Source organism: Passer domesticus, chromosome 5 (assembly GCF_036417665.1).
Source record: "Passer domesticus isolate bPasDom1 chromosome 5, bPasDom1.hap1, whole genome shotgun sequence".
Lineage (NCBI taxonomy): Eukaryota > Metazoa > Chordata > Aves > Passeriformes > Passeridae > Passer > Passer domesticus.
The window spans coordinates 53,143,380-53,168,772 of record NC_087478.1 but is presented as its reverse complement, the minus strand read 5'-3'; the positions used below and the strand labels follow the sequence as shown (position 1 = coordinate 53,168,772).

General features: G+C 38.0%; 1 protein-coding gene across 5 annotated transcripts in view; it reads right to left on the bottom strand.

The window, feature by feature from the left end:
* Positions 1 to 25,393, bottom strand: part of ANO2 (anoctamin 2) — a 149,625-nt gene that overhangs the window by 54,306 nt on the left and 69,926 nt on the right. For all 5 annotated transcript variants that reach the window (XM_064420517.1, XM_064420516.1, XM_064420518.1 and 2 more), the window contains one exon: positions 19,267 to 19,350. In XM_064420517.1, coding sequence (XP_064276587.1) covers positions 19,267 to 19,350 — 84 coding nt within the window. The remainder of the gene's footprint in view (positions 1 to 19,266; positions 19,351 to 25,393) is intronic.

The window sequence follows — 25,393 nt, the reverse complement described above, 5'->3', positions numbered from 1 at the left end:
CCTCAAATCAGTGTCGCACAGCAGGAAAATTTTCATTCCAGTTTCTTTCTGTCAGCCTGCATTCACAAACTTGGGCAAAGCAGAAGTTAGCTCACAGACTGATGGAACTTCAGCTCCTTAGACCTGAAGTTCAATACTCCCATAACCACATACTCCCCTGAATTATGCACAGTGTGAAAAGGCCTCTGACAATTTTCCACGTGTAGGCCAAAAGTCAACACCATGCGTCTAAATATACCGGAATTTATTCTAAATATGTTCATCTTTTCTACTTTGCTAAAGGGAAGTAGCACACAAGAAATTCAAATTATTTTCTAATGGTTTTTTCAGACTGAAATAACTTGGGCCATTCATTCTGTTTTCCATATCTTTCTTCCATTTTGCCAAAAGCTGCTTTCAAAATCCTTATCTTTGTTACTGCAGGAGCCAACAATTCTAAGAACCTATTGGTTTACATTTTCTTTGTACATATATAGCAAAAGGAAACAGAAAATTATTTGGGGCTTTTTTATGGCATTATCATGCCAAAATATGTGATTTAAGAATTTCAAATGCATCAGGGCTTGGGAGGAAATTTCAGTTATTTCAACTTATCATAAATTTGGTTTAAGAGCTGAAACTGCAGCTGAATGCTGCTGAATATGGAATTAGAGTTGGTCTGTGTTTCTCCTTGAGTGTTTGAAAGCAGTAGTGAAAGTGAAAATATATAATTGTAATTAGAATGGAAAAAGGTTCTTGGCTTTTGTTTAAAACTGTTTTATCCTGCTTGGAAAAAATAAATCTCTAGACCTCAAGTATGTATATTTTTATGCTGACAGATATGGTGTCTCTTGATTTCCTTCTAAAGGCAAAACCTCACTCTGACCCTTGAATCTCCATTCCATTGATTATAAATCAGGAGAAGAAAACAATGATTCTCCCAAGAATGTTGCCATGTGGAAAAAGGCAGGGCAAGACCCTCTAGGATAGCAGGCATGGACCATCAAAACAGTTACATAAATAGAAACATCTCAGTGCAGTAGTCATTGCAAGGAGCTGCTTAATAGTAATCTCCTGGTCCCAGAGTTCAGATCCAGGACTGAGTGCCCTGTGGAGATCTAAGTATCCCATCTGATGCTGCACTTGCATAAAGCAATTAGCAGGAGAAAAACAGCAGAAGTGTGAAACTTTCCTGTGCACATAAGATCAGCAGAAATAATGTTCCTCATAAAACACTGGATCCTCCATTGCAATGAAGTGAAGAACACAATTTCATAATAAATGTAGTCACTGTTGGTGAATATAAGGAAAACCTGTCAATCATTGAACATATTTTGTGACACTGATTCAATATATTCTGGAAATGTTAGCATATGCTAATATCTGTTGAAGTATGTATTGCCTGCAGTTAATGTGACTGAGTAGTTAAAGGCCACATTTACTAAGAAATGGGTCCTGGTACAAAAAACCACAAGGGGTTACCACATAATCAGATAGTGAGACCACAGTTCTCAGTCTAAGTACCAGTAACCAAACACATTTGATCACTTTATAAGAACACCAGAAAAGAGCAACCCACATACAAAATAAGTACAGAAATTAGCTAGAAAAATGCACTAATGGATATATTAGTACAGGTTCAAATCAAATATTTCAATTTTGTAGACCTCTCATTCTACTTTAATTTAATGCATTTAGGAACAATTATTAAAGTGATGTTGTATTCTAACTCTCCAGGATTATGTATAATAGTCTTGTCCCTGAATAGAGAATTACTGATGTCTCTCCATTTGGTAAATGCCTGCTAGTTGGACACAAATATAAAATGCATCATTAAAATGCACCGTGTGGACCAGGAACATCTTTTGTGGAGCTTTGGACTGGTGACTGCAAGACTTGCTTGATTGGACTTTTATCAGTGAAAGGATTAATATGGGCAGTAGCAGTTTAATTAAGAAACAAACCAAAATGTTTAATATAAGCTATTATAATATTCTGCTAGTGAGGGATCAAAATTCAAAGTCTTCTTTCTAACCTCTGGATATTCAGAATCACAGATTTAAATTTTAAATCCAGAATCACTGGACTGGTTATAAATTTTGTTTAGAGTTTTTATAGAGAAAACTTCTGCAGCAGGTTGTTTTGACCCAAGGTCAGGACCCAACAGTGGGCTTTGTTCAGCCTCAGTTAGACCTTGTGAATTACTCCAGATTTACACTGTGGAGATCAAGGTGTTGTTCAGATGTGGTGGCTCACATAAATCAGGAACAGGCTGGGACCATTAGAAATATTTGGACAATTCCAGATTGTGTGCACTTATGTTGTCCATGGTGAGACGAGTTAGTTCACTAAAGCCAATATATTCCTCACATAATTCCAACCTTCATTTCTAATGGAGTTTATGTACAGCACAGAGCTCTGTGGTGAAGTGATCATGGTTTTGACAAGCAGAGAGAGGCTAAAGACAAAATGCTTAAGCAGAAATAAAATAAGTATGCGTTGGAGTATGTGTAAAACACAAACTCCATTTGCCAGAAGCAGTGATCTGGAGGCAGCATCAACTTTCAGACCAGCACATGTAGGTCCGATGCAACAGCAGGAATTGTCTCAACCTCAGGAAAACAAAGTAGCTAAAACCAGGATTTCTCTGTATTCCTTCTAAAACCAATAAGTTTACTCTACTATCAGACATGAGGTTGTGCAAAACAGTCTTGAATACTTTTCACTTGACGCTCAGTTCACACTGAAATCATCCATAGACTTAAAGGAGATTAAAAGAAGTGTTTCCCCCAATATTAAATGAAAACTTCTTACTTACAGAAAGCAAGAGGTAGATTAAATCATGAGTGAAATTCCTCCTATTTACATCACATTTTCTCTGCTGTTAAATTCACAATAACACCAGGAAATTAGAGTTGTATGAAAGCACATTGTTGTTTCTGAAAACAACGTCTTGAAGTTGCACCTGACTACAGATTTGTCATGTTTGGGCTCATTTATACCTTGTCTGTCAATCTTCTTTTAATAATTCTTACCTCTAAGCCAAATTCTTCTTGCCCTTGCTTTTGCTATAGTTATTATATAAATCTCCACTTCTCATTCTGAGTTTAATGATTCCCATGGCTTTAACCTCCTTAATTCTCTCTTCTTTAAATTATAAACAAATCCAATAAGTTATTATCAAACATCTCTCCAAACAGAAAAGAACATATGAACAGGTACAAATCTACCAAGCAAAGGCTCTCCAGCGGTGTTGCTCAATGGAATTCCTGTGTTCACTCCTCATGCAGAACATGGGACTACCTCTGCAGTTCCCCGTAACCAAGCAGCACTGTGCTATATCCTATAGATCCATGCCTTTTTGGTAACATCTTGGATAGTTTCAGCCCCAACACCCCAAATTTGTCCACAAGTTTGCCCTTCTCTTCCAGCCCACAACACAATAACAGTTCTTTATAAAACTTTATAAGGTTCTTATCACCTTCCCAAAAGTAGAGACTGATAATTTATGCTGCACAAGATATCCCTACAGTTACATACAAGAAAAAGATATTTATCTCTATTTACCAATCATTGCTGGCTGCAGAATAACACAGAAAAAGTAATTACCTCTTCCTAAAGAAAATCTGATTAAGGAAGGGTGTGCTGGTCAAATCTTAGCAGCAGAGTCATGGAGCAACTCTTGCAGGTCACCATCACAATTTACAAGTTCATGCAGAGCTTCAGACTTAACAAGATGAACAAGTTTCTTCAGCCCTAACAAGAATTACGTCTGTCTCTGTCTCCAATAACAAGGGGAAGATCAGCACTGCTTAAATCCCCCCAGGTATCATTAATATTGATAATGGAAGCCACAGGATACATGGGAAAAATAAAGAGGATTTTTAAAAGATAGGCACATCTGAGAAGACTTCAAATACAGCAGCGCCAACAGCAACCTACACATGCCACAACTTCTCTGGGCAACCTATTCCAGTGCCTCACCACCCTCACAGTGAAGAACTTCTTCCCAATATCCAATCTAAACTTGCTCTCTGTCAGAGTGAAGCCATTACCCCTTTTCATGTCACTCCAGGCCCTTGTGAATATTCTCTCTCTATCATTCTTGTGGGTACCCTTCAGCTACTGGAAGAGCAGAGTTAAGAAGAAAATTTTCACTTGTGTTGTTATTGGGAGACAAAATAGACTTTTGCAGCATAGAAATGTGCAAGCCAGATTCCTAGGAGCCCACAAAGATATGCCATTTTTTCTGCATTGAGATACAAAGAAGATACATTGGATGTTTCAGAAAATAATAAACACCCATCAGAAATATTTTCTATCCTGCAAAGCTGCATATTCATCTTTACTGAATACTAAATACAGTATTCAGTCTAAGTCAGACTTAAAATGCAGTATAAATCAAGATTGCTTCACATTTCTGAGGCCCTGACATAGTTTTTAAGCCTGGAATGTGCAGCAGCTCAGTGAGAAAACATCAATGCAACAAACCCTTGTATTGACACTGCCTAACCTTCCCAAGTGTACAATCACCTAAAGGAGATTTCAGAACAAAAATGGAAAACAAGGCTAATGATATCAGACATTCATTGTCTTCTTTTAGTGCTCACTACTGTGATCTAAATGGAAGATGATCCTCACCAACTCGTTCATTAATGTTCATGCACAGAAAAAACTAATTATGCATTTCAAGATAATTCACTGCCAATTTACTTTTCACATAAAATCTTTTAAAATATAGACATACAATATTAATAAGGAGAACTATTTCTACCCTTCTTCTTCTGAGAAGCTCCACATTCTCATAAACAGTACTATAAAGGAAGGCTATTGAGTAAAAAGCTTACTTAACTAACTTTTAAAGGAAAATCTGGAATCAATACACTTGAAATCAAATGCATATTGATTGTGCCAGTTTCCTCTTCAAAAATAAACTGTCTCAGTAAATTACACAAAGCTCTCAAGGCTTGACACAATCCTTATGACTCACAGATCTTATTTCTTCTATATCCTGTTAATTTTATTGCTGTAACTGGCACCAGTTAGTCAGATTAGTACTGGTGGTAAAATCATATACATGCAAAAGCTTATGAAAAACTTCATGTTTTAACATCCTTTGTTCATAATCTTTCTTTTTTTATCAAAATCTCCAAAGATTCTGCCAGCTGCATAGTCACCATCTCTAACAGCCTGTCTCTAAATCAGGTGAAATAAACCAACAACCCTCCACTTTGATGGACTTTGGCCACAAAGTAATTTCCATCAAATAATTAAGACAAAGCCTGTAACTTCTAATATGTGGATAATGATGGGGTGAAGATGTTGAAAACTCTTTATAATTATCTACTTTTATCTTACTGTGATAAATAAAGATGCTACAAGTCTGCTTTTCAGGATAAAACTTTCCTTAATGCTCTCTCATGCCAGGACTTAGTCTTGCAAGCTTTCCATTTGTAGCTCTCCCTCTGATATCAGTAAGAGCTCTGGAAAAAGGAATTGCATAGTCAGGTCCTTAATCAAATTTATTAAAACCCTGATGATATACAACCCAGTAAAGGAATACCTCTCCATTCCATAAGAGCTTTTTACATTCCCTATAAAACACTTTCCTCCTCACGACATAAAACTTAGTGCATGCATTGCTGCCTGTCAATATAAAGTACAAGCCCTAGAAATGAAAATGGGGCAATTAAATCTACAAGCTGTGGCTAATTTAATAATGAAAAGATAATGCTAATTGGCTTAAGAACTTTTGAGCAATTTTCAATCATGTTATTAGTCAGGTTGTAAAAACCATGGCAATATTATGATACTCCAGTTTCTAAAAGTAGAATCTTTCTTAACACATTTGCTGGTACAGTACTTCCCTCAAGTGGTAAATGTATTTCTGCCTGTTTTGAATTTTCCTCTATGATACTAAACAGTAAAAATACATACTATGCTTCCTTGTCATCTTGCATTTTGTGTTGTTATAGGGTCAACTAATTTTTTTATTGCTGGTCTCTGTTTCAACTGCTTCTTTCCATGCAAGACCTTTTAACTGTGTCAACCACAGAAATATACATTAAACATTACCAGCATATTTCTGTCAGATGTATATGGCACATTTCAGAGCACAACAACCCTGCTTGGGATGACAGCTTGCTGTCCTCCAAAGGCTGATACTCAGACAAATACAGTTGAAAACATTCATCAGTAGTCTGGATTTGAGGACTGTATTGTGCTCTTCAGAGACTGCTCTAAAGACCTTTAAAAGTAGAAGAAAGACATTTATATCCAGGGAAAAGTTAAGCATAAAGTCACCAGGGTGGTTAGTTATGGGGATATAGCTCTACCTAGAAGGAAAAGCTTAAAGAAATTAACTTGTTCGACCTTAAAAAAACAGAGACTGAAGATACAACTGCTGCAGAAAACTGTCTAGAAGGAGGGTGCAGGGAAGACAGAGCCAGAACCCTCTTGGAAGTGCAGAGTGATGAGTTGAGAGCAACAGACACAAGTTGCAACAGGGAAAATTTAGGTTTCAGAGATCACAGAAACTCCTCACAATGAGGTCAGGCCAGCATTACAGCATATTCTTCAGAAAGACTGGGAATCTCCATCCCTGGGAACTGTAAAAATGTGAGTGAACAAGGCCTTAAGCAAACTGTTCCCAAGCTGGCTTTGCTTTGATCAGGGGAGTGGACTGGACTGGAAGGTTTCAAGAGATCCTGCCTAATCTATATCATCCTACAGCTCTGATTAATTTTAATACCATAACTAGATTACCTTTTAAAGCCATCCTATTGAACAGTGCCCACACTTCTCCATTCCATTTCTCCATTCCTTTTTTGTTCTCTTTGTATCTGTATGTGCATCTACAGTTTCTTTGTGATTCTTTGGTTTGGTTTTTGTTTTTTGGTTTTTTTGTTTGTTTCTCTTTTTTTGTTTTGTGTTGTTTTTTGGTTTTGGGGTTTTTTTTTGTTGTTTTTTGGGGGGGGGGTTGTTTGTTTTTTTTTTTTTTACTTTTTAAAAAATTTCCTTTGCAAAATTTAGTTCAAACTGGACTTATAACATTTATTGCTTACTCCTGCTCTCATTCTTTCTCCCAAGGAATAGTTTTTTTCCTGAACAATCGTTTTTGATCCACTGCATTTTAGCATTCTGATTGCTTCTAAAATCCTCCTTAAAGGAAATTATCACTATATGAGCTCAGTGATCTAATTCATTAATACATATTAAATCCTTTAATATGAGCATTTTCAGTGCTTTTTTATAAGTGGAACTTCAAGAAAACTGAAGCCTTGCCTGCATTTAGACCTCAATCACATCAGATTTGTTAGTTTTGAAAATAACTTTCCTTAACTTCTCAGTATTGTTACTAAAATTAAAAACCTCAGCTATAGTCTGAAGGAACTCTAGCCTACTATTCAATATAATTTTAGTTGAAACAACTCACAGCTATATGACTTTATCAACTTGTTGCTTTAAAAGGTTTGTAAAAGATTTCCTACAACTGACATAGCAAATTAGAATTCTCTTATTGTCAATTGTAGACACCTCAGTGTATGAAATTCTTGTTTGAGGCTTAGAGAAAGAGGGACACAAAAGAACCAGAGGTACTTTTGCCTTAGCAGGTAAGCAAAAAAAGGATAACCTGGTGAATGATAGCAACAATCCAAAAAATAAAGCTAAGTTAAATAAAAATGTAAATTCTGCAGCTTGAATAATTTTAGATTAAAATTAGTATTACTAGCTACTGATTTATTACAGACAGTAAGTGGTTGATACAATTATTTTCCCACTTTATCAGCTTTATATAATATTGTCATGTTGTAACAAAGAAGCCAGTATGCACTAGGTACCTGGTATAACATTATTTCTGTATCCTTTCTGTTTTTAAAAGCATTAGACTATGTCTTTCCTGATTCTGTCTGTACTTGTGAAGCAACACCTAAGCCTCAGCCTTTGTTCACCTTGTGAAAATATACTTAACTTCTTTCAAAAGCATAGCAATATATAAAATTAAAATGAATTTAATTCAATTTATCCCCTGCTCTGCATTCCTGATACCTGTAATTGGTGTTGCACCTCAAGCCTGTGAATCAGTGAGCAGCATCCCTCCCTAAAAGCAGGCCAAACAGGGACTCTCTGAGACCACAGGAGGAACGTGCCACCTCTTAAGCCACCTGTGCTGAATACCTGTTTTCCACCAGCATCAGCACAGTGTCATCTGGTTGTGACTCCAAGTTTCTCTTCCTAATAGAATTGTAGCCAACACACTTTTCTGGCTTGGCAGGGAAATACTGTGGTATGTGGTATGGACCCCAATTATTTTTCAGCTGAAATATAGAATAGTCCTTCATGAGTTTCACTGCTAAATTAATGCACTGGGCCATTCCTGAGGGCTGTTTCACATTTAACTTGAGCTCCTGCAGAATGGCTCTGAACAAAGCCCCAGGAACAAAATGGGAAAAGTAGAGAAACCTGCTTGCTGTAAACTTGGGAGTCTCCATATTTTCAGTGTAGCGTTGCCAGTGTTCCTTGTTGCAGTTTCATTTTTCTGGCTGGATTTGATTTTGCTTGCTTGAAATGCCTACTTCCTCTCACCAAAAGCCACGCAGGGATTTAAAACAGTGTCCAAACCTCAATATGGTCATTTTCCCTTCCAAGCCCTTCTGAATGCAGCTGACTGACAAATTTCCCATTCAAACTGATCTTACCATTAGGTATTATATGAAGGATGATAATTCTCTTTGCCGACAGTCAGGAGCTTCTCCCAGTCCTTATTGCTCCACTGAACATCTAGGAAGCATGAATGTGAACATTGCTGCTCATGCCTCATATATTTTTGGGCATACCTTGAAGGCAATATAAGTTAGAACAGCTGTGTACCACTAAAAATTTGACCACCTGAGGTCTTTCTGTCTAAGATTTCTTCCAGGATGTCATAAAGGCTGCTTTCATAAACCAAAATATTTACCCAAATGGAAGTGACTCATCTCATCAGTCCAACTAGCACTGCAGGCAACACAATTGAACATGCAAATCAAATGCATTCAAATACCACATCCCATTATCTTTGTTTTCCTACAATGAGTGCCCCAAAACTCAGACATAAAGACTCAAGAGAGTGATAGCAGAATCCTATAATCATGGAATGTTTTGGGTTGGAAGGGACCTTGAAGACTATCTGGTTCCAACCCCCAGCCATGGGCAGGGACCAGTCTGCTTCCACCAGACCAGATTGCTCAGAGTCCATCCAGCCTGGTCTTCAACACTTCCAGGGATGGAGCAGCCACAGCAAATTTTCTTCACTTCTTCACTCTTCATTTACACAGCTATAGGTTTTGAACAGTTCAGTCTGCATTGCTTGTGGCCTTATGTTTCCTAAATTCTGTAAACAATTCATTATTGATCTTTTCCTCAAAACCTGCCATTGTTTTTATTCTCTCATTATATGTTTTCCTGTCCTTAGATTTTGACCCTGCTTCTAACTCAGCATTTTATTAGGCTGACAATGCTCCAGCTTCCATGTCAGTCCATTTAGTCCATCTCTTATCATGTTGTACAAACCTAGGAAAACAAGCTTTAAAAAAAAAATCAAAACATAAATTTTAAGTTATGCTTTAGATGTACACTTTGCTGTCCAATCTTAGCCATTCTGGAAAAAATTGTCTGCTTTCTTTCTTCTTCAGACTGTTAAAAAGCTAGTTAAATTTTTGCTTGACCTTATTTTTTCTGATTCAGTTTTTGTATCTCTGAACCTTTCCTTTCCATGAGGAGAAACTAACCAGCAAAAAATTGTCCTTAAGGTCTGGGTTATTCTCTGGTTTAACACATAGAGGGAAAAGGGACTAATTATATATTGGAATAAATGAAAGTAGGTAGAAATTTTACTTTTTAATATGGCAGTCTTCTAAATCCTGAATAACAAAATGGCAGAACCCAGCCATGATGCATTTGTTTCCATAACTGAACAAGCCTGGGGGAGCAATATCCAAGAAACAAATATATTTTGTTATATTTTGATATATTTAGTAATATAATTGAGAAAAAAATTTTCAAGAACAGAACTTATCTACATTCTAAAGCTTTAGACCCACACAAAATGAACAATCATCTACAAATTTTCCCAGACTCTCTATATTATATTTCTTCAAGAAAGATATTCCCAACGCTGTAAAATCTTTTTTAAAATTTTGAAAAAAAGTGGATGATGGAAAATCATGACATCAAGGTCAGCAGAGAAGGATGGGCACTGAACAGCGGTGGGTAGAAGGCACTGTAGTGGCATTGCCAAATCAGCAACTTGAAAATCAGATTCTTCTCTTTACCTTTGAAATGAAAATTCTTACACACATTTTTCTAGTCAGTCACAGTGAAAGATATTGATTAATAACTTACTAAATACATTCTATTCCCCCTGTGGAATAAACACTTGGTTTACTGAAGTATACAACATTTCTCTTCCATAGGGAACCCATTATATTATTAATCAAACACACAAGTTTAGATGGCATGGTTATTAATCTGCCTTTAGTAAACTCAAAGTTACATTTTGTCCCATTGCTCAAGTACTTCTAGTAAGGCTCAAATTATATTTTCTTTCAAAATATGCTTATTGTGGTCAAACCAATTTGTCTGCCCTTGTTTGAATAATTTCTTTCCTGCATTTCACAGAATTGCACAATTGGAGTTGGAAGGGACCTCTGGAGATCATCTTAGTTCTCTATCCTGCTTAGAGCAGGGTTACTGAGAACAGGCCTCTGCCCAGACAGGCTTTACTCATCTCTAGAAATGGAGACTCCACAAAATATCTGGGAAAATTACAGTCATAGAATTACAAGATGGTTTGAGTTGGAAGGGACCTTAAATCTCAACCTAATTCCAGCTCTCTGCCATGGGCACAGACACCTTCCACTAGCCCAGCTGGCTCAGAGCCCCATCCAACCTGGCCGGGAACACTGCCAGGAATGGGGCAGCCACAGCTGCTCTGGGAAAACTGTGCCAAGGCCTCACCACCCTCACAGGGAAGAATTCCTTCCTGATAGCCAATCTAAACCTGCTGTCCACCAGCGTGAAGTCATTCCTCCTTGTCCTGTCACTCCAGACCCTTGTCAAGAGTCTCTCTCCATCGGTCCTGTGGGTTCCCTTCAGGCACTGGAAGGCCCCAGTGAGGTCACCCCAAAGCCTTCTCTTCTCCAGGCTGAACAATCTCTCTCCCAGCCCTTCCTCCCAGCAGAGCTGCTCCACCTCTCTGATCACCTTGGTGTCAAGTTTATTTACTACATGAAATACCAGTGTGAAGGGACTTCTAAAAACAATACCATTGTATCCCTAAATCATGTGAAACACAAAAATCAGCAGATTAGCAGGCAAGTGTTTTTCAATCAAAAAATGAGCAGTTCAAACTGAGTTCCTTAGCTATTTGAGTTTGGAGTTTGTGGAATTTCAATCTTCGTGGGATGGACACCCAAAGGAACTGAATGTAAATGCAGTTTATTTCTTTAAAATTGCAGACAGGATTTCAGTATGCATCAAATAAAAAATTCTTGGCAACTAACTTAATTGACTGTTGTTTCCACACCCAATTTCTGTAAATTTTGTCCCAAATCTGGGCTTCTGTAGGAGATAAATAGCATGAAATTTACCCTATAAATGTGCTCAACAGAAGGTAAAAAATATACTCCAAGATACAGGGGTTTGTCACCAGCTGCCAGGACAGGGAGAATACTCTAGTTTTTTTTCTTACTGGTTTTTCTAGTACATTAAATAAAAATCCAGCAGACTTCTGGAGATTTATTTTTCAGTCTCAGACAGAAAATTTGCTGTGGCCCTCCAACCTGTTATTATAGTCTTTGACAATGCAAGACAGTAAGTGCAGACTTCAGGACTTTATTACTTACTCAGGCAGAACTCCCCTCTAATTTCAAATACTGATAAATGGAACCCATAGAAATTAGTCTTTCCACGTTGCTTAATAGGAAAGAGACCTGCATTATCTTGAATGCTGTCAATAAGAATGTTAGGCCACAATTCAGAAAAATCATTTAATTGTATCCGTATCTAGGACGCCGAAGCCTGTGCTTTAATCACATGATTTAATCACATGCTTGGGTCAAAGTTCAATGATTAAACAATGCAAGCTATACTACCGCCCTAGAGAGAATGCTTCCTTCAGCCAAAATCTTAATAAGTTACACAAATTAGAGCAGTAAACAGCAGCCCTGCCTCCTCTTGTTTCTAGGTTCAAAACACTCTTCCAACAAAGACCACTATTTTTGTTTATATTTTTTTAGCAGAATCTCACAAGTATATAACAGCATTTTCTTAAAATCCTTGCTCTCATCTGCACTGTTCAGCCTCCAACAGTTGAATTAAAAAGTATCCAGTATTCCTAATTTAACACATTTCAGCTGTCGAGGCAAAAAAAAAAAAAACCACAAAAAAAACCCCACACAAAACAAAAACAAACAAACAAAAAAAAGTTACTCCTTTGGGAAAGACAAGCAGTGATTTCATTTACTTATAAATTTAGAGAAAATGATTGGAAGATAGATGAACAGGCTGATGTTATTGCAAGTTGATCTCTGTCATCTTGGTAAGGACACCAAGATGAGGGAAGGGCCTTGACAACAGAAGAAAGAGCAATCTTGTATCCATCCTCACAGACAGGACAAAAGAATAATTAAGGAATTAAGGAATAATAATATTTATAGAATCATAATAAGTCTCACTTTGGTCTCTTGGAAGTGAAGAAACCCATTCTAAACACATCACAAGAAATCGGTATTTGTGAAGAGTCATTCTGGATTTACCAAGGGTGAATCATTTCCTGCATCAACCTGGCTCTTTCTGTGAGGAAAATGACTGGACCTGTGGGCAAGAGGAGACTTGTCCGTGCCATTTGCCTTGACTTCAGCAAAAGGTGATTTCCATGGTTTGCTCAGAGGGTGTTAGGCAGTAAGTGTGCCCGGAAACCTGTAACAGATGGAGTACTGCTGTGGTCATCCTAGAACCACCCTGCTTTACAGAAGGGACCAGGAGAAGGTGATGGAATGCTTGCTCCTGGACGATGACTTCAGGCAGGGGTGGGTCAAGAGATGGTCAGTTTTCTTAAGCATGCAGCTGCCATCCAGAGAGAACTGGACTGACTGAAGGAACAGGTCTCTACTAACCTCCTGAACTTCATCAAGAGCAAATGCCTTTGAAGCAGAAAACTCCTTGGAGAAGAACTGACTCTAGAGAAAAGACTCTTTGGTGTCTGCAGAAAACAAGATGAGCAAGAGCCAGGAGTGTGCCCTGGCAGTGAAGTCCAACAGCATGTGGGCTCTGTCAATGTGTGCGTCCAGGGAAGTGATTACCTCAGCTTTTCAGCACTCATTAGCCTGTATCTAAAATATTGGTTTTGGGCCTTCCAGTAGAAAACATTAATGGCACTACTTATGTAAGTCAAGGGCAGAGAACATGTCCAAGGAAGAGAATTGAGTAACAAGGCTTGCTCAGCACAGTTAGGGAGCTCATCAAAAGACAGGGCCAGGCTCTTCACCGTGGTTAATTCTGGAAGTGCAACAGGCAATGGGCTTAAACTGAAAGCAGAGAGGTTCAGGCTGTATATAATGAGAAGTTTTCACACAATGAGGACAGCCAGGGCATGTCCAGAAAGATGTTACCATCTCCATCGTTGGAGATTTCCATAACCTGACTGGGTAATATCCTGAGTAACACAGTTTGAGATCACACTTTTTGACAGTAGTTATTTGGACTACATAAAATCCTGAAACCCTTCCCAACTTGGAATGTTCTACTATAGTACACTTTTAAGGATTTTATTACTTCATATTGAGAGTGTATGAAGAGCTATTTCCTACTGATGTTTGGCTGGAATATAATTGTAGACACAGGAGTATCGGACTGTGGCCATACCTTGGGTTCATCTGTATGATACAAGAGGAAATCCCACCATAGATTTTCAGAGGAACACGGAGCAAGTGGGACATTTCTACCTGTATTTTTTATACTACTCCATACAAAGCTAACCAAATTCTAAGACAGCAACACTGAAGTTTGAACACGTGCCATGTACTCTAAAATTGAAGAACCCCCACATCTAAATAACACATTGAAAGACCATGTCAACACTTCTTTGAAGACATAAATTCTGTTTATGAATACTCTGGTATGAAACTTCCATAGCCTAAAAGTCAAATAAGCATTAAAAAAACCAGAATTATAAAAACTACAAGTACAAAAAAGAGGATGAAATCTCTGTGTAAGATTATAATCATAGGTGTCCTCATTCATCTTCAGCCAGCCATTCTTTTCATTCAGTAATTTTTTATTTTCAAAAGTTAATGATGCAACAAATAAGTTGAAAAAGAAAAAAAAAGTCATTTATTACATACTCATCTTACTATCCCATATGTATATAAAGATATTTCTCAAAGTAAAGACATGAAAGAGGCCAGAAAGACAATGGCCAGTTTAAGAAATACTGTATCAAATTGATGGGTTTATCATAATAATTATATGGTTCAATAAATGCTAAAATACTAGGCGTAAAGAACTCTGGGTATATTTAAAGTTTTTTTATAATTCTGATTGTTCAAATTGGTATTTATGACCAATTATCTTCGTTTCTTCTACAGAGTTTCAGCTAATATTTACAATAATAAGAGAATTTTTTCTTTAGTTAACCTTATCAAGGACTTGCTTATTGAAGAATTGGGCTCCAGTATCTGAAAGGGTTTTTAGTCCTTGTGGGAGATTTGCTTATGGAAGATTGGTAATCAACTGCTAGCAAGAATTTTTATTTCGTGTTTTGCAATGTTGAAATGTTAAAAATATATATATAAAGTATTAGCAATGTAGAATTCTACTTCACATTTATCTGTATCATTCTTTACACCAGAGACCCTCCTCTCCAAAACAGTTTGCTTTAATTCAGTTGTTAACTGAAATGATGGTTCAGAAAGAAATATTTCTTCTTTGTTTCAATTACCAGCTGAATTAACTATTTGAATAATTGATTCTGCTAGTATCATATTTAAAATGAATTAAAGGAAAGACAGAATGCCAGAATCTATTACTCCTAGGTTTTGCTCCAAGTCAGGACACAAGCCAAAAGACAAGCCCTTATTTTCCTATAAAGAAAATTTTCCTTGAGAAATATGTAGAATTAGTTATTCACTTTCCTGCCAAATAAGAAAGATAAGAACACATACACATACACACATATATACATTATGTTGGATCATGTTTGCCAGATCAGCTGGACATTTAATGAAAAGGAATCAGGGCCTGATCCATCTCTCACAAAAATGACTGGAAGGCTTTCCATCAGTTCCAGTGAGATTTGGATCTAGCCCCCTCTGCATGTTTTCAGGCACAAGAGCAATTTTCATTTCCTGACCTCTGTGTAATTCCATCGAGGATTCCACTACTGCAGAGAGAGAACAACTTCTCAGAAGATTGCAAATATCCACCACATTTTCAGTTTGTTTTTTTTTTCACCACATGCAGTAAATTAACCCTATTCATTAAAGGTTTCTATGCACATCTTCTGTGTTATAGTTCATTTAAGAAGAACAAAAGATACCATTAATTGCTTCATTACAAAGCTTGCATCTGCTGTGTTTGCATGAATGTATTATCAGACACATGGATTCATATATGTGTGTAATCCTTCATCTCTGCTGCAAGGACAAAAATGCCTTTTGATGTACATGAATAAAGGAGCTATACATTGCAAGCCTTTATATCAGAGAATCATAGAATGGGTTGAATTGGAAGGGACTTTGAAGATCAGTCAGTTCCAGCCCCTACCATGGGCAGGGACACCTTCGACTAGCCCAGCTTTCTCCAAGCCCCATCCAACCTGGTCTGGAACACTTCCAGGGATGGGGCAGCCACAACTTCTCCAGGCAACCTGTGCCAGGGCCTCACCACCCTCACAGGGAATAATTTCATCCTAATATTTAACCTAAACTTGCTCTCTTTCAGTTTGAAGTCATCCCGTTATGCTGTCGCTACTTGTCCTTGTAAATAGCATGTGACCATAAAGAATTAAACAGTAGTACTGACTATAAGACAGGTCATTCCAGATTTCCCAAATCAGTCCCTTAGAACTTGTCATTTTCTAAAATCAATGTCATAATTCATAAAGATTGCCTGTTTATCTATTTTCTACTTAACCTGAGGCATCGAACACAAATGTTTCAACTCCTTTAGCTGTAAATGAATTCTCTCCTGAAATAATAGAAGTTAGTGTTATTGTTCACCAATCTTTTGTGAAGCTCTCTGAGCCCTTGTAGTTTCTTTCTCACTCTCCAAATAACCAATAAAATATTTATTCAAACAACCTGAACAGGGTGGTGGAGGGTGAAATTTTTTTCTTTCCTTATTCCAGTAGCAGAAGCACACCCAAGTGGTGTGAGGGCTGTATTCTAGAACACAAACCCCACTGGGCAAGTAATAAATTAGATGTGTCATGCTTTGTCTTGCCAGGCTCATCAGGCTGATTTGGAATTTGCTGCCTGGGTAGAGTGACTCATATGTTTACTGGCCCTGACAGGTGCTGGGCATCTTCCACACTCATTAAAGTTAATGACTTGAACAGCAGAGAGGGAAAACTGTGTGCTGGTTTCCTCTGAACGTGTATTCCCAAGTTATCATTTAAGAGAGGATGTAAGTGGTGTCACCTTTCTCCTGCAATCAAAAAAGCAGTCCCTAACCAAACCCCTGTCCCTTCATTGAAAAAAAAACCCAATTAGCTTCACAGGGACTCCTTGTTGGAGTAAGGCAAGGGAAAAAAATGCACTGTACACAGAGCTTTGCACATAAAAGCTGCTTCATGCCATAAAATCAGTCACTTCCTCACTGGAACAGAGGAATTAACATACTGGAAACAAGCCAGTAATTTCATAGAAATATATGCCTTTAAGTAAGCTCTAGACCAGTATGCTCACAATAGTTACCCTTTGGCATCATTTCTATCCCAACAAGCCACAGCTGCTGAACTGGGGACTTCTGACTTGATGTTAAATAAGTAATGAGAAGTTTTAGGCAGTAGTGCCAGAGCAAATCCTTTGATATTAATGCAATACTACAGTTGTTGACCAGCCATACTAAAAAAGATATGCCTTTAATTTATACTAGTTAGCTAAAAATATTCAGGAGAAATCTTCACAAAGACTTATGCCATGACATTAGACTGTCAACCAAAACAAGAAGAGATAGAGACCTCACAGACATCTGTGTGTATTCACACAAAACCAAAAACTAGGAGGATTGAATCTTTAAGTACAGAGACGTCTCTACTTGATGCCAGTCCAGCCACTAGATCTCCCCTAGTAATATGACAAAGTTCTGTACCCTGGCATTCATTCTGTAAGGCAGAAATACTGAGCCAGAGACCTCACAGAAACCTGTGCCTTAATATTAACCTGCCATACAAAATCTCCTGAGCTAATGGTCTTGCAAAAGGAAAAGGTTGACATTTCTAAATAATTATTGCAATCTTAAATACTCATCACTTTTAATGTTTAATTTTTCAGGGTCTTCCAAAGCAAAATGTAATGGTGTATTTCCACAGTTAGGACTGTTTAATTGAACTGTTATGTTTAGTTTTTTCCTCTTCTGCAGTTCTCACATCAACATCTATTGATCTCATAATTTCATAAGACACTGATGTACAAATGTGTGAGCAACACTTCTTCCAAACCCAGACTAATGTGTTGTTTGCTGGACAGAATTAGTAAGACAGAATGTTCACTGATGGAAAACTGCTCAGTTGCTTGGAATATATTTCAGTAATTTGGGAAACACTAATTCAGAAATTCAGTATTTTTTCCATCCACATTGGCACAGAAAGCAATTTGACAAAAAATATACCATGTTAGCCTTTTCATTCTTGATGTCTGAAAGGAGCTTTTCCTAGATTTGTAGTGCAGGATCTTTACATCATTCCTTGTTTTCCACCTATTCACTTGACATTTCTTCTTGGGTTGTTTTTTTGGGTTTTGGTGTGGGGCTTTCTCTTTTGGTTGGTGTTTTGGGGAATTTTTGTTTGGGGCTTTTTCTGTTTATTTTTGTTTTACCTTAAATTAATATCTAATCTATAATTATTTCTGTATCTCAGATAAGCAAGATAATAATAATATTCTACAGTATCAATGGCTGACTTGTTTCCAGTTCCCATTTACTTTAAGCCAAAAAAACAAAAGCTGAAGAGCAACTATTTTATTGGACTTTTACAGTCCTTGATTCCTCACTTGGAAGCCCAAGGGAGCTGTACAATGTATAAGACCCCACAGAGACTCACTCTGTGAGTCTCTGCTTATTGGACAAGATCAAAAGCCCACTAAAATAATTGAGAATCCTTCCATTATTTTCTGTGGCATTTGATCGGGCACTACAGGTGACAGGCAGACTCACTGAAATGAAAAATTCGCTGGAAACACTTTACAATGGTGGTCAGCAGAAGAAAGGGAAAATGAAGTTCTTCCACAAGCTAAATTTGTTGGACCATACCTGAAAACTTGAAAATTCTCCACTTTGGATACTGATTGTCAACCTGTAAGCAAATTAAACTGGGGTTTTTTTCCCTTGGAAGATGATCATGGTATTGGAATATTTTGACTTTGCTGGCAGACATGGAATGCAGGGAATGAGCAATGGTTAACCAAGCCTAATGGACCAAGACTACAGAATTTCTGAATGTTTAGAATACAGGCCTGAGTCAACAATTTACAAGAGGAGATTGATAAAAAAGGCTTGTTCAAAAAAGTTTGTAATAGACATAAAAATCCTGAGCCCTGTTCAGTCTGAAAATTATCTACCACCTATTTTTCCATTTGTCCTGGAAATGCCATTAAAACTTCACAGCTGTGTAACTGCAGCAGCACTAAAGAGTCTAAACACCAAGGTTACTTTTACAAATGAAATTCCCATAATAAAAGCTGCTTTCTCCATTGTGCAGAAAGTACGGACATTCTGAGGGATGAGGGATGAGGATAAGAATTCTGTGGTGATTATCTTGGGAATCAGGCACTACTCTACAGATTAGATTCTGAACCACCTGTCAACCCCATTTCCATGCAAATTGCTTTACTTTGAAAGACATGACCTCAAAGCTCTGGAATGCCACTGCAGGCCTGCATTTCACCACACCACCACCTACCAACTCAAAAGGATAATTAAGAGCACCAAAAAGGGCCTTTTGCAACCTCTGAGAGACAGACAAAAATATAACCACAACATAACAAAACACAAATCCCACATAAATGAAAAGAGTAAGTTGCATCTCACCTCATTTGAACTTTCTGTTGTGATGTTTTTATTTTTCAGCTTTTTCTGCAGCAGTTTGGTTTCATACTCTGGTCTGGGATGTTCCTGAAAAATTCAAAAGCAAACAAACACACAAACACGATTATGATTAAGAGAAAATCACCAAAATGTTTGGTCACATTCGCAAACAAAGCCATCAAGATGATTCAGCTCCACACACCTTTTGGACTAGGCTGTCAGATCTGGCCCAGCTTCCCTAATCAATAACCTTTCAATGTGCCCTTGCAAAATATATTTTTCTCTCCCAAATTAGAGCATAAATTAAGTAAGATGACAAAAATTTACCAGGCTTTTCAAGTGAGCAGCTCACAAGAGAGAAAAGTATCATGCATGTCCTCATTCCCACCAAGTTATGAATTCATTCAGAGCTGGAATTTGGATTGATATCTCCCACAAGACAAGACATTCCTACAGCAGTGGTTATATCATCCCTCTTTACTATAATTAGAACCCTTGCATATCAGCCCCATCCAAAATAATGGATTATTAACATTTTTTATTAATCTGATAGTCATGAAGAGAACAAAAACCATTTTAAATTAATAAATCCTCATGAGCAATAGAATGGGGCCTACATGGCACTTCACCAGAATTCCTTGACAGATACAGGTAGTGTTAATTTTCTGTACCTGTGACATTTTCACCACAGCACACACAACCCTCACTATTCTCTGTTGCATGTGAGAATAGAAACACAGTGAGACCTCCAAACTACTTTTTTATCCTAATAGTGAGGTTTTCCTAATGCATTCAAAAGGTATGTGATAAACTATCATTTAAATCATTGAATCTTGGAATAATCTGGGTTGGAAGAGTCCTTACATCTCGTTCCAATCCCTCTGCCATGGGCAGGGACATCTTCCACTGTGATGTGTAAATGTTTTTGGTCATAAGGAATGGCAAAAGTCACAGCGTCTTGCAAACAATCAGAAAAAATTAATTATTAATTACATACTTGGCATGGAAATTGGTGTGTAATCCCTAACCTACTATAAAAGAACATGGCAGTGGGCTTTGGATAAAATAATGAGATGAAAGGGAAGAGAGAAAAGAAGATTAATAAGAGAGAGATAAACAGATGAGCAGCCCTAATTCCAGTGTTGATCCCTGATGGGATGATGGGATGCCCAGGATCCTGAGGTGTGCTACCTAGGCATGCTGGGGGTTTCCCTTTTAGGGATGGGTTTCTCCCCTGAAGATAAGTTTCTTGCTTTCCATACAGATAAGTTATCTTGAGCCATCCATCCTTTCAGACCTTTCTGGAAATGGGCCAGGAGCTTTCAGGGGTCTTGGGTGGTCTTGATCACCCCTACAGTCCATGCCCACTTCTTGGCCTCATTCCTGCAGTTTTTTGGTTGCTCCTCTGTGGACTTGACCAAGATATTTGCCCCAGAAAAGTGCTTCACTACTACCGCATGTCCCCCTTCACCAGTCACATTTTGTTCTTCCTCCTGGCATGCTGGTACCAACAACCCTTGCCTGTGTCTACCAACAATCCTTGGTTGGCTCTGTAGCCAGTATCAGTGTTTGAGACACACTCAGTGGACACTTCTCTTCTGGGTATCTACACGAGATGGCTCAGAGCCTCATCCAGCCTGGCCTGGAACACTGCCAGGAACAGGGCAGCCACAGCTGCTCTTAGAAACCTGAGGCATCACCACCCTCACAGGGAACAATTCCTTCCCAATATCCAATCTAAACCTGCTCTCTGTCAGAGCCATTGCCCCTTGTCCTGTCACTCCAGGCCTTGTCAAGAGTCTCTCTCCATCTTTCCTGTGGGTTCCCTTCAGGCACTGCAAGGCCACAAGGAGGTCACCCCAAAACCTTCTCTTCTCCAGGCTGAATAACCCCAATTCTTCCCAGCCTTTTCTTGTAAGAGAGGTTCTCCATCCCCCTGATCATCTTGCTGTCCCTCTTCTGGACAACATGTGGAACTCCAAGAAACAGTGAGGCACAGGTAAACTCTAACATTAATTAAGCTGATCAGCAGCAAAAATGGTGGTAAGCAGGATGAGAAAAGGACAGAGAAAGGTACAACAATAACCATTTAAAGTTGCTGCAGTCAACACCTGTATCCTGATGCTTCTCACATTTTCACTGGCTTGTGTTGATTTGCATTATTTGCTACCATTCTTCCTTATATAAAGATTCAGAGGCTGGATGTGACAAACATCTTTAGACTTAAATGAAGAAAGGATGAAGATATCTGGCATGGATGGCTACATGAGAGGAGACAGCTTGATCAAAGCAGGAAAAGGAGACAAATGAGGCTGTAAGAAACTGAGGAGATCTAGATAAACTATGCTACTGCAGACCTGAATTTGTTTTCTTCCTTTTTTTCTCTTACTTTCTGCTAAGCAAAGTATTCTAAGACATGAGGGGCAGTCTCCAGAGGTCAGAGCAACATTTGAAAACTGATTTGAATGAAAACTAGGTGAAATAAAGAAAATAAATGCCAAGCAAAACATTGTACGCTAAACTAATTTTTGCCCTGACAGTTTTGCTCTGAGTGCATATTATGTTCAAATTTGGCCAAGTTATGTTTAACTTCCCTAGTAAGGGAATTGCAGTATCCTTTTAACTGCCTTTCATACATCTACACCTGGAATGGAGTAGTAGTTGATCTGTCTTTGTTGAATTTGCCAAGTCATCTTACCCTCAACTGAACAGACCACAGAGCTCCCTGGAATGCATTTTGTATCTATTCCTTTTATGAGTATTTTGCACCAAATATTTCTTTACAGTCTGGACATAGGGATGTTTGACCCATGCATCCATGGATGTGAAGGGACAATCCCACTCAGCTGTAAAAAGAGTGTGGTTCGGAATCAATTCTTTGTCTGAAAACGGAAAGAGTTCTACACTTAGGACAACAAGCTAGAAATAGTTGTGATGTCTTCAGAAAGGCCAAATGTCCATGTAGGGATAGATCTGAATCCCAGGATGCTGGAAGTTTGCCAGTACAGCTGCCAGACACTTATTGAAAACCTTATGAGCCAAGGTACTGTGAGACCAAATGAGTGCTCTGAGTAGAAAACTATAATTCCCACTATAATTCTGAAAACAAAGAGCCAAAACATGAAATTTCTATTCAGGCAAAACTCATGTTGACAGTGGGAATTTTCTTTGAGAGTGGTTTCCAGGATTTGCCTCAAACATACACATGTGTATCCACTATCCATCAAATTAAGCCCCTGTAGATAATCATCCAGTTTGATAACAATAAATAATGTGAACCCATCCCTCCTTAATTTCCCTTTGTTTTAGAAAGAATGTGATAATGAAATTTTACAAACATGCATGACAAACACATAGAATGTGTTAAAAAAAAAATTAGAACTGTAGCACCTATCCCAGATTTGACAGACCAAAGGAGTTATAAAAAAAAAATAAGGAATACGCTTTAAGTAAAGGCAAAGACCCAGTGCAAATTCCTGAATACCCTTATGATAACATCCTGAACACAAGCAGAGCAGCTAAGCAGTTCACATTGATGGGAAGGAAGGTTTCCACAAATAAAAATTTGAATGACACAGCTGCTGCCCCAAAGCAAGATGGAAATGTGGAACGAGCAGAACAGAGAACCCAGCTGTACTCTGCTGCAAAAGGGTTAATTATTAGAAATCAAGGACTTAAACCCTCTGTTTCTTATGATGGTGACATAGGATGCAGGGGTGAGAAGTCTAGGGAAGGGTTTGTCATTAATACCAAGGATCTGTTTAGACTGCTCTATTAATAGGATGCTTGTCAAGGAAAAATAGTTTTATGTGACAGGATGGAGTCACTGGTAGATGATCACAATCTTTTTAGTCCAGATTACTTTCAAAATAACTGATAAATGAAAAATTAAAGCAAAAGCTTGAATAAGTCATGCAGCATGAACACAAGCTTAGGGGTGTTAAAAGCTACTGAGAAAGTATATAGGAACTCAGTTATTAAAGGTATTCTAGAGCAACATAAAACAGAATTAATCAAGGGAAACTAGAAGGTTCTATTATGGGATTGTATTTGCCAGACAGACAGAGAGATTTTATGCCTTTGTTTGCTTTCACTGAACAAGAACAGTGGTAATGCATAGGGCAAATACCTGTAAAACTAAATTTTGAAATTTGGCCTCATATTTTGAAGCTCCCTTAAGCTAGGACCAAACAACCAAATGCTGTCATTTCAACAGCAGATAACAGACTTTGTGGGTAACTGTAGCAGAATATAGCCTCATTTATGGTTGTTTGTTACACAATTCAAATCCAACCCATTTAAATACTCCTATACTGATGGGTGGAATTGTGTAAATTGTAGAATCACAGAATGGTCTGGGTTGGAAGCAACCTTTAAGATCATCCCATTGCAACCCCTTGCCATGGGCAGGGACACTTTCCATTAGACTAGCCTGCCCTATCCAACCCGACTTTCCAGGGATGGGACAGCCACAGCTTCTCTGGGAAACCTGTGCCAGGGCCTCTCCACCCTCACAGGGAACAATTTCTTCCCAATATCCAATCTAAACCTGCTCTCTGTCATTGTGAAGCCATTGCCCCTTGTCCTGTCACTCCAGGCCCCTGTAAACAGCACCTGATTCCCTATCTTGTGTGTTCTCCAAGGGGCACATCCTTGGCAAACCCTGCTTACCTACCTGGATTTCCTGAGTCACTAGAAAGGAGGAGAAAAACAAAGAAAGACCTCGAGGTGGTCCCTGTTCCTAGTGGGGCAGTTCTGGATAAAGACAGATTTAACCTCTCTGAACACAGGGGAGGGAAGAACTTGTGCCACCCCAAGTGACCCAGCTTTTGAGTCGCCCCATCCCAACACCCCAAGGAATCAAGACTATCAATTAAAAAATTGAACCATTTTGAGCCTTGAAGAAAATGCAGTTCTAGAAAGGATGAAGTAGGTCATTACAATGGAAAAGGAATCAATGAAAGTAAATGAGAGCATGTTGATATGTCTGGTAGAAATAAAATAAAAGAGGAAAATGTACTGAAGGCCCAGGATATTCTGGCACATCACTGGATGAACAGTCTGGGAGTGAAAAAATGTAATCACACACCTTTACCAACTTCTTGGAAAGCAAAGAAATTTTCATCTGACTTTGTTCTTACAGTTTGCAACTTTAAACATGTTTAAAGTGTGCTTTCATGTGTAATCTTTTAGTGGAGCAATAATTGGTACTAAACAGTTTCCCCAAAGAGCTGAGGGATAACATTCATTCTTCAGCATTCCTTCCCCAACTATCTTAATGAAACTCTCATCCTCCTAAACACAGGACTTAAATATAACATTGAAAGGATTTGTTTAGAAGTACAGGGCTAACCAAGGATCATTAACTAATTAGTGTTAGTAAGAATTTAATGAAGGTCAGGGAAGATTCACTGGAAAGAGTAATGAAACTCAAAAAAGGTTAATAAAAAAGCATATAAAGAATTTTAAAAATATTTGGAAACATGGACCCAACAGGAAAATTAGAACAGTTATGGGAAAAATATGAGATAATGTATCTGAAGAAAACAATCTAAACTAAAGATCTCATTGACACAAGAAACTTGAGGATGCAGAAAGGAGAGGTTTGAAACAAGACGAAATATTGCAGCTACAAATTCCCCTTTTACCAATACTGGAGAAGAGGGCTACGCAGTTATTTTATGAGAGCTTCCTCTTTAAGGATTTTAGCAAGCAAAAATATCTTATGCTTTGTGGCTTAGTAGATACTATTAAAACTTCAGAAAAAGGAGTCTGCTCCTATCATTTGCAAGGTGGAAGACAAAGTGAAGCCATCAAATTGATGAAATCAAAATGAATTTTGAAACCATGGTAGAGAAAATAAAGTTAAATCAATACCAAGTTAGGTGAGAATGGAATGTAACTATAAACATATTTAATGTCGCCAAGCCAGGTTGCTTTTTAATTTTGTTTCATTCTCTTTTATTCAATCTACCTTCTTTATTAATTTGTCTTAACTCAGCAGTAATCCACAGGGACCTCAAAGACTTCCCTTAAGAGTTCAATAATTATGGATTTTTTTAAAAACTCATCAAATAGCAAAAGGAAGAACCAGACTTGGGGAATTAGTTTTCAAATAAACTAAAATGTT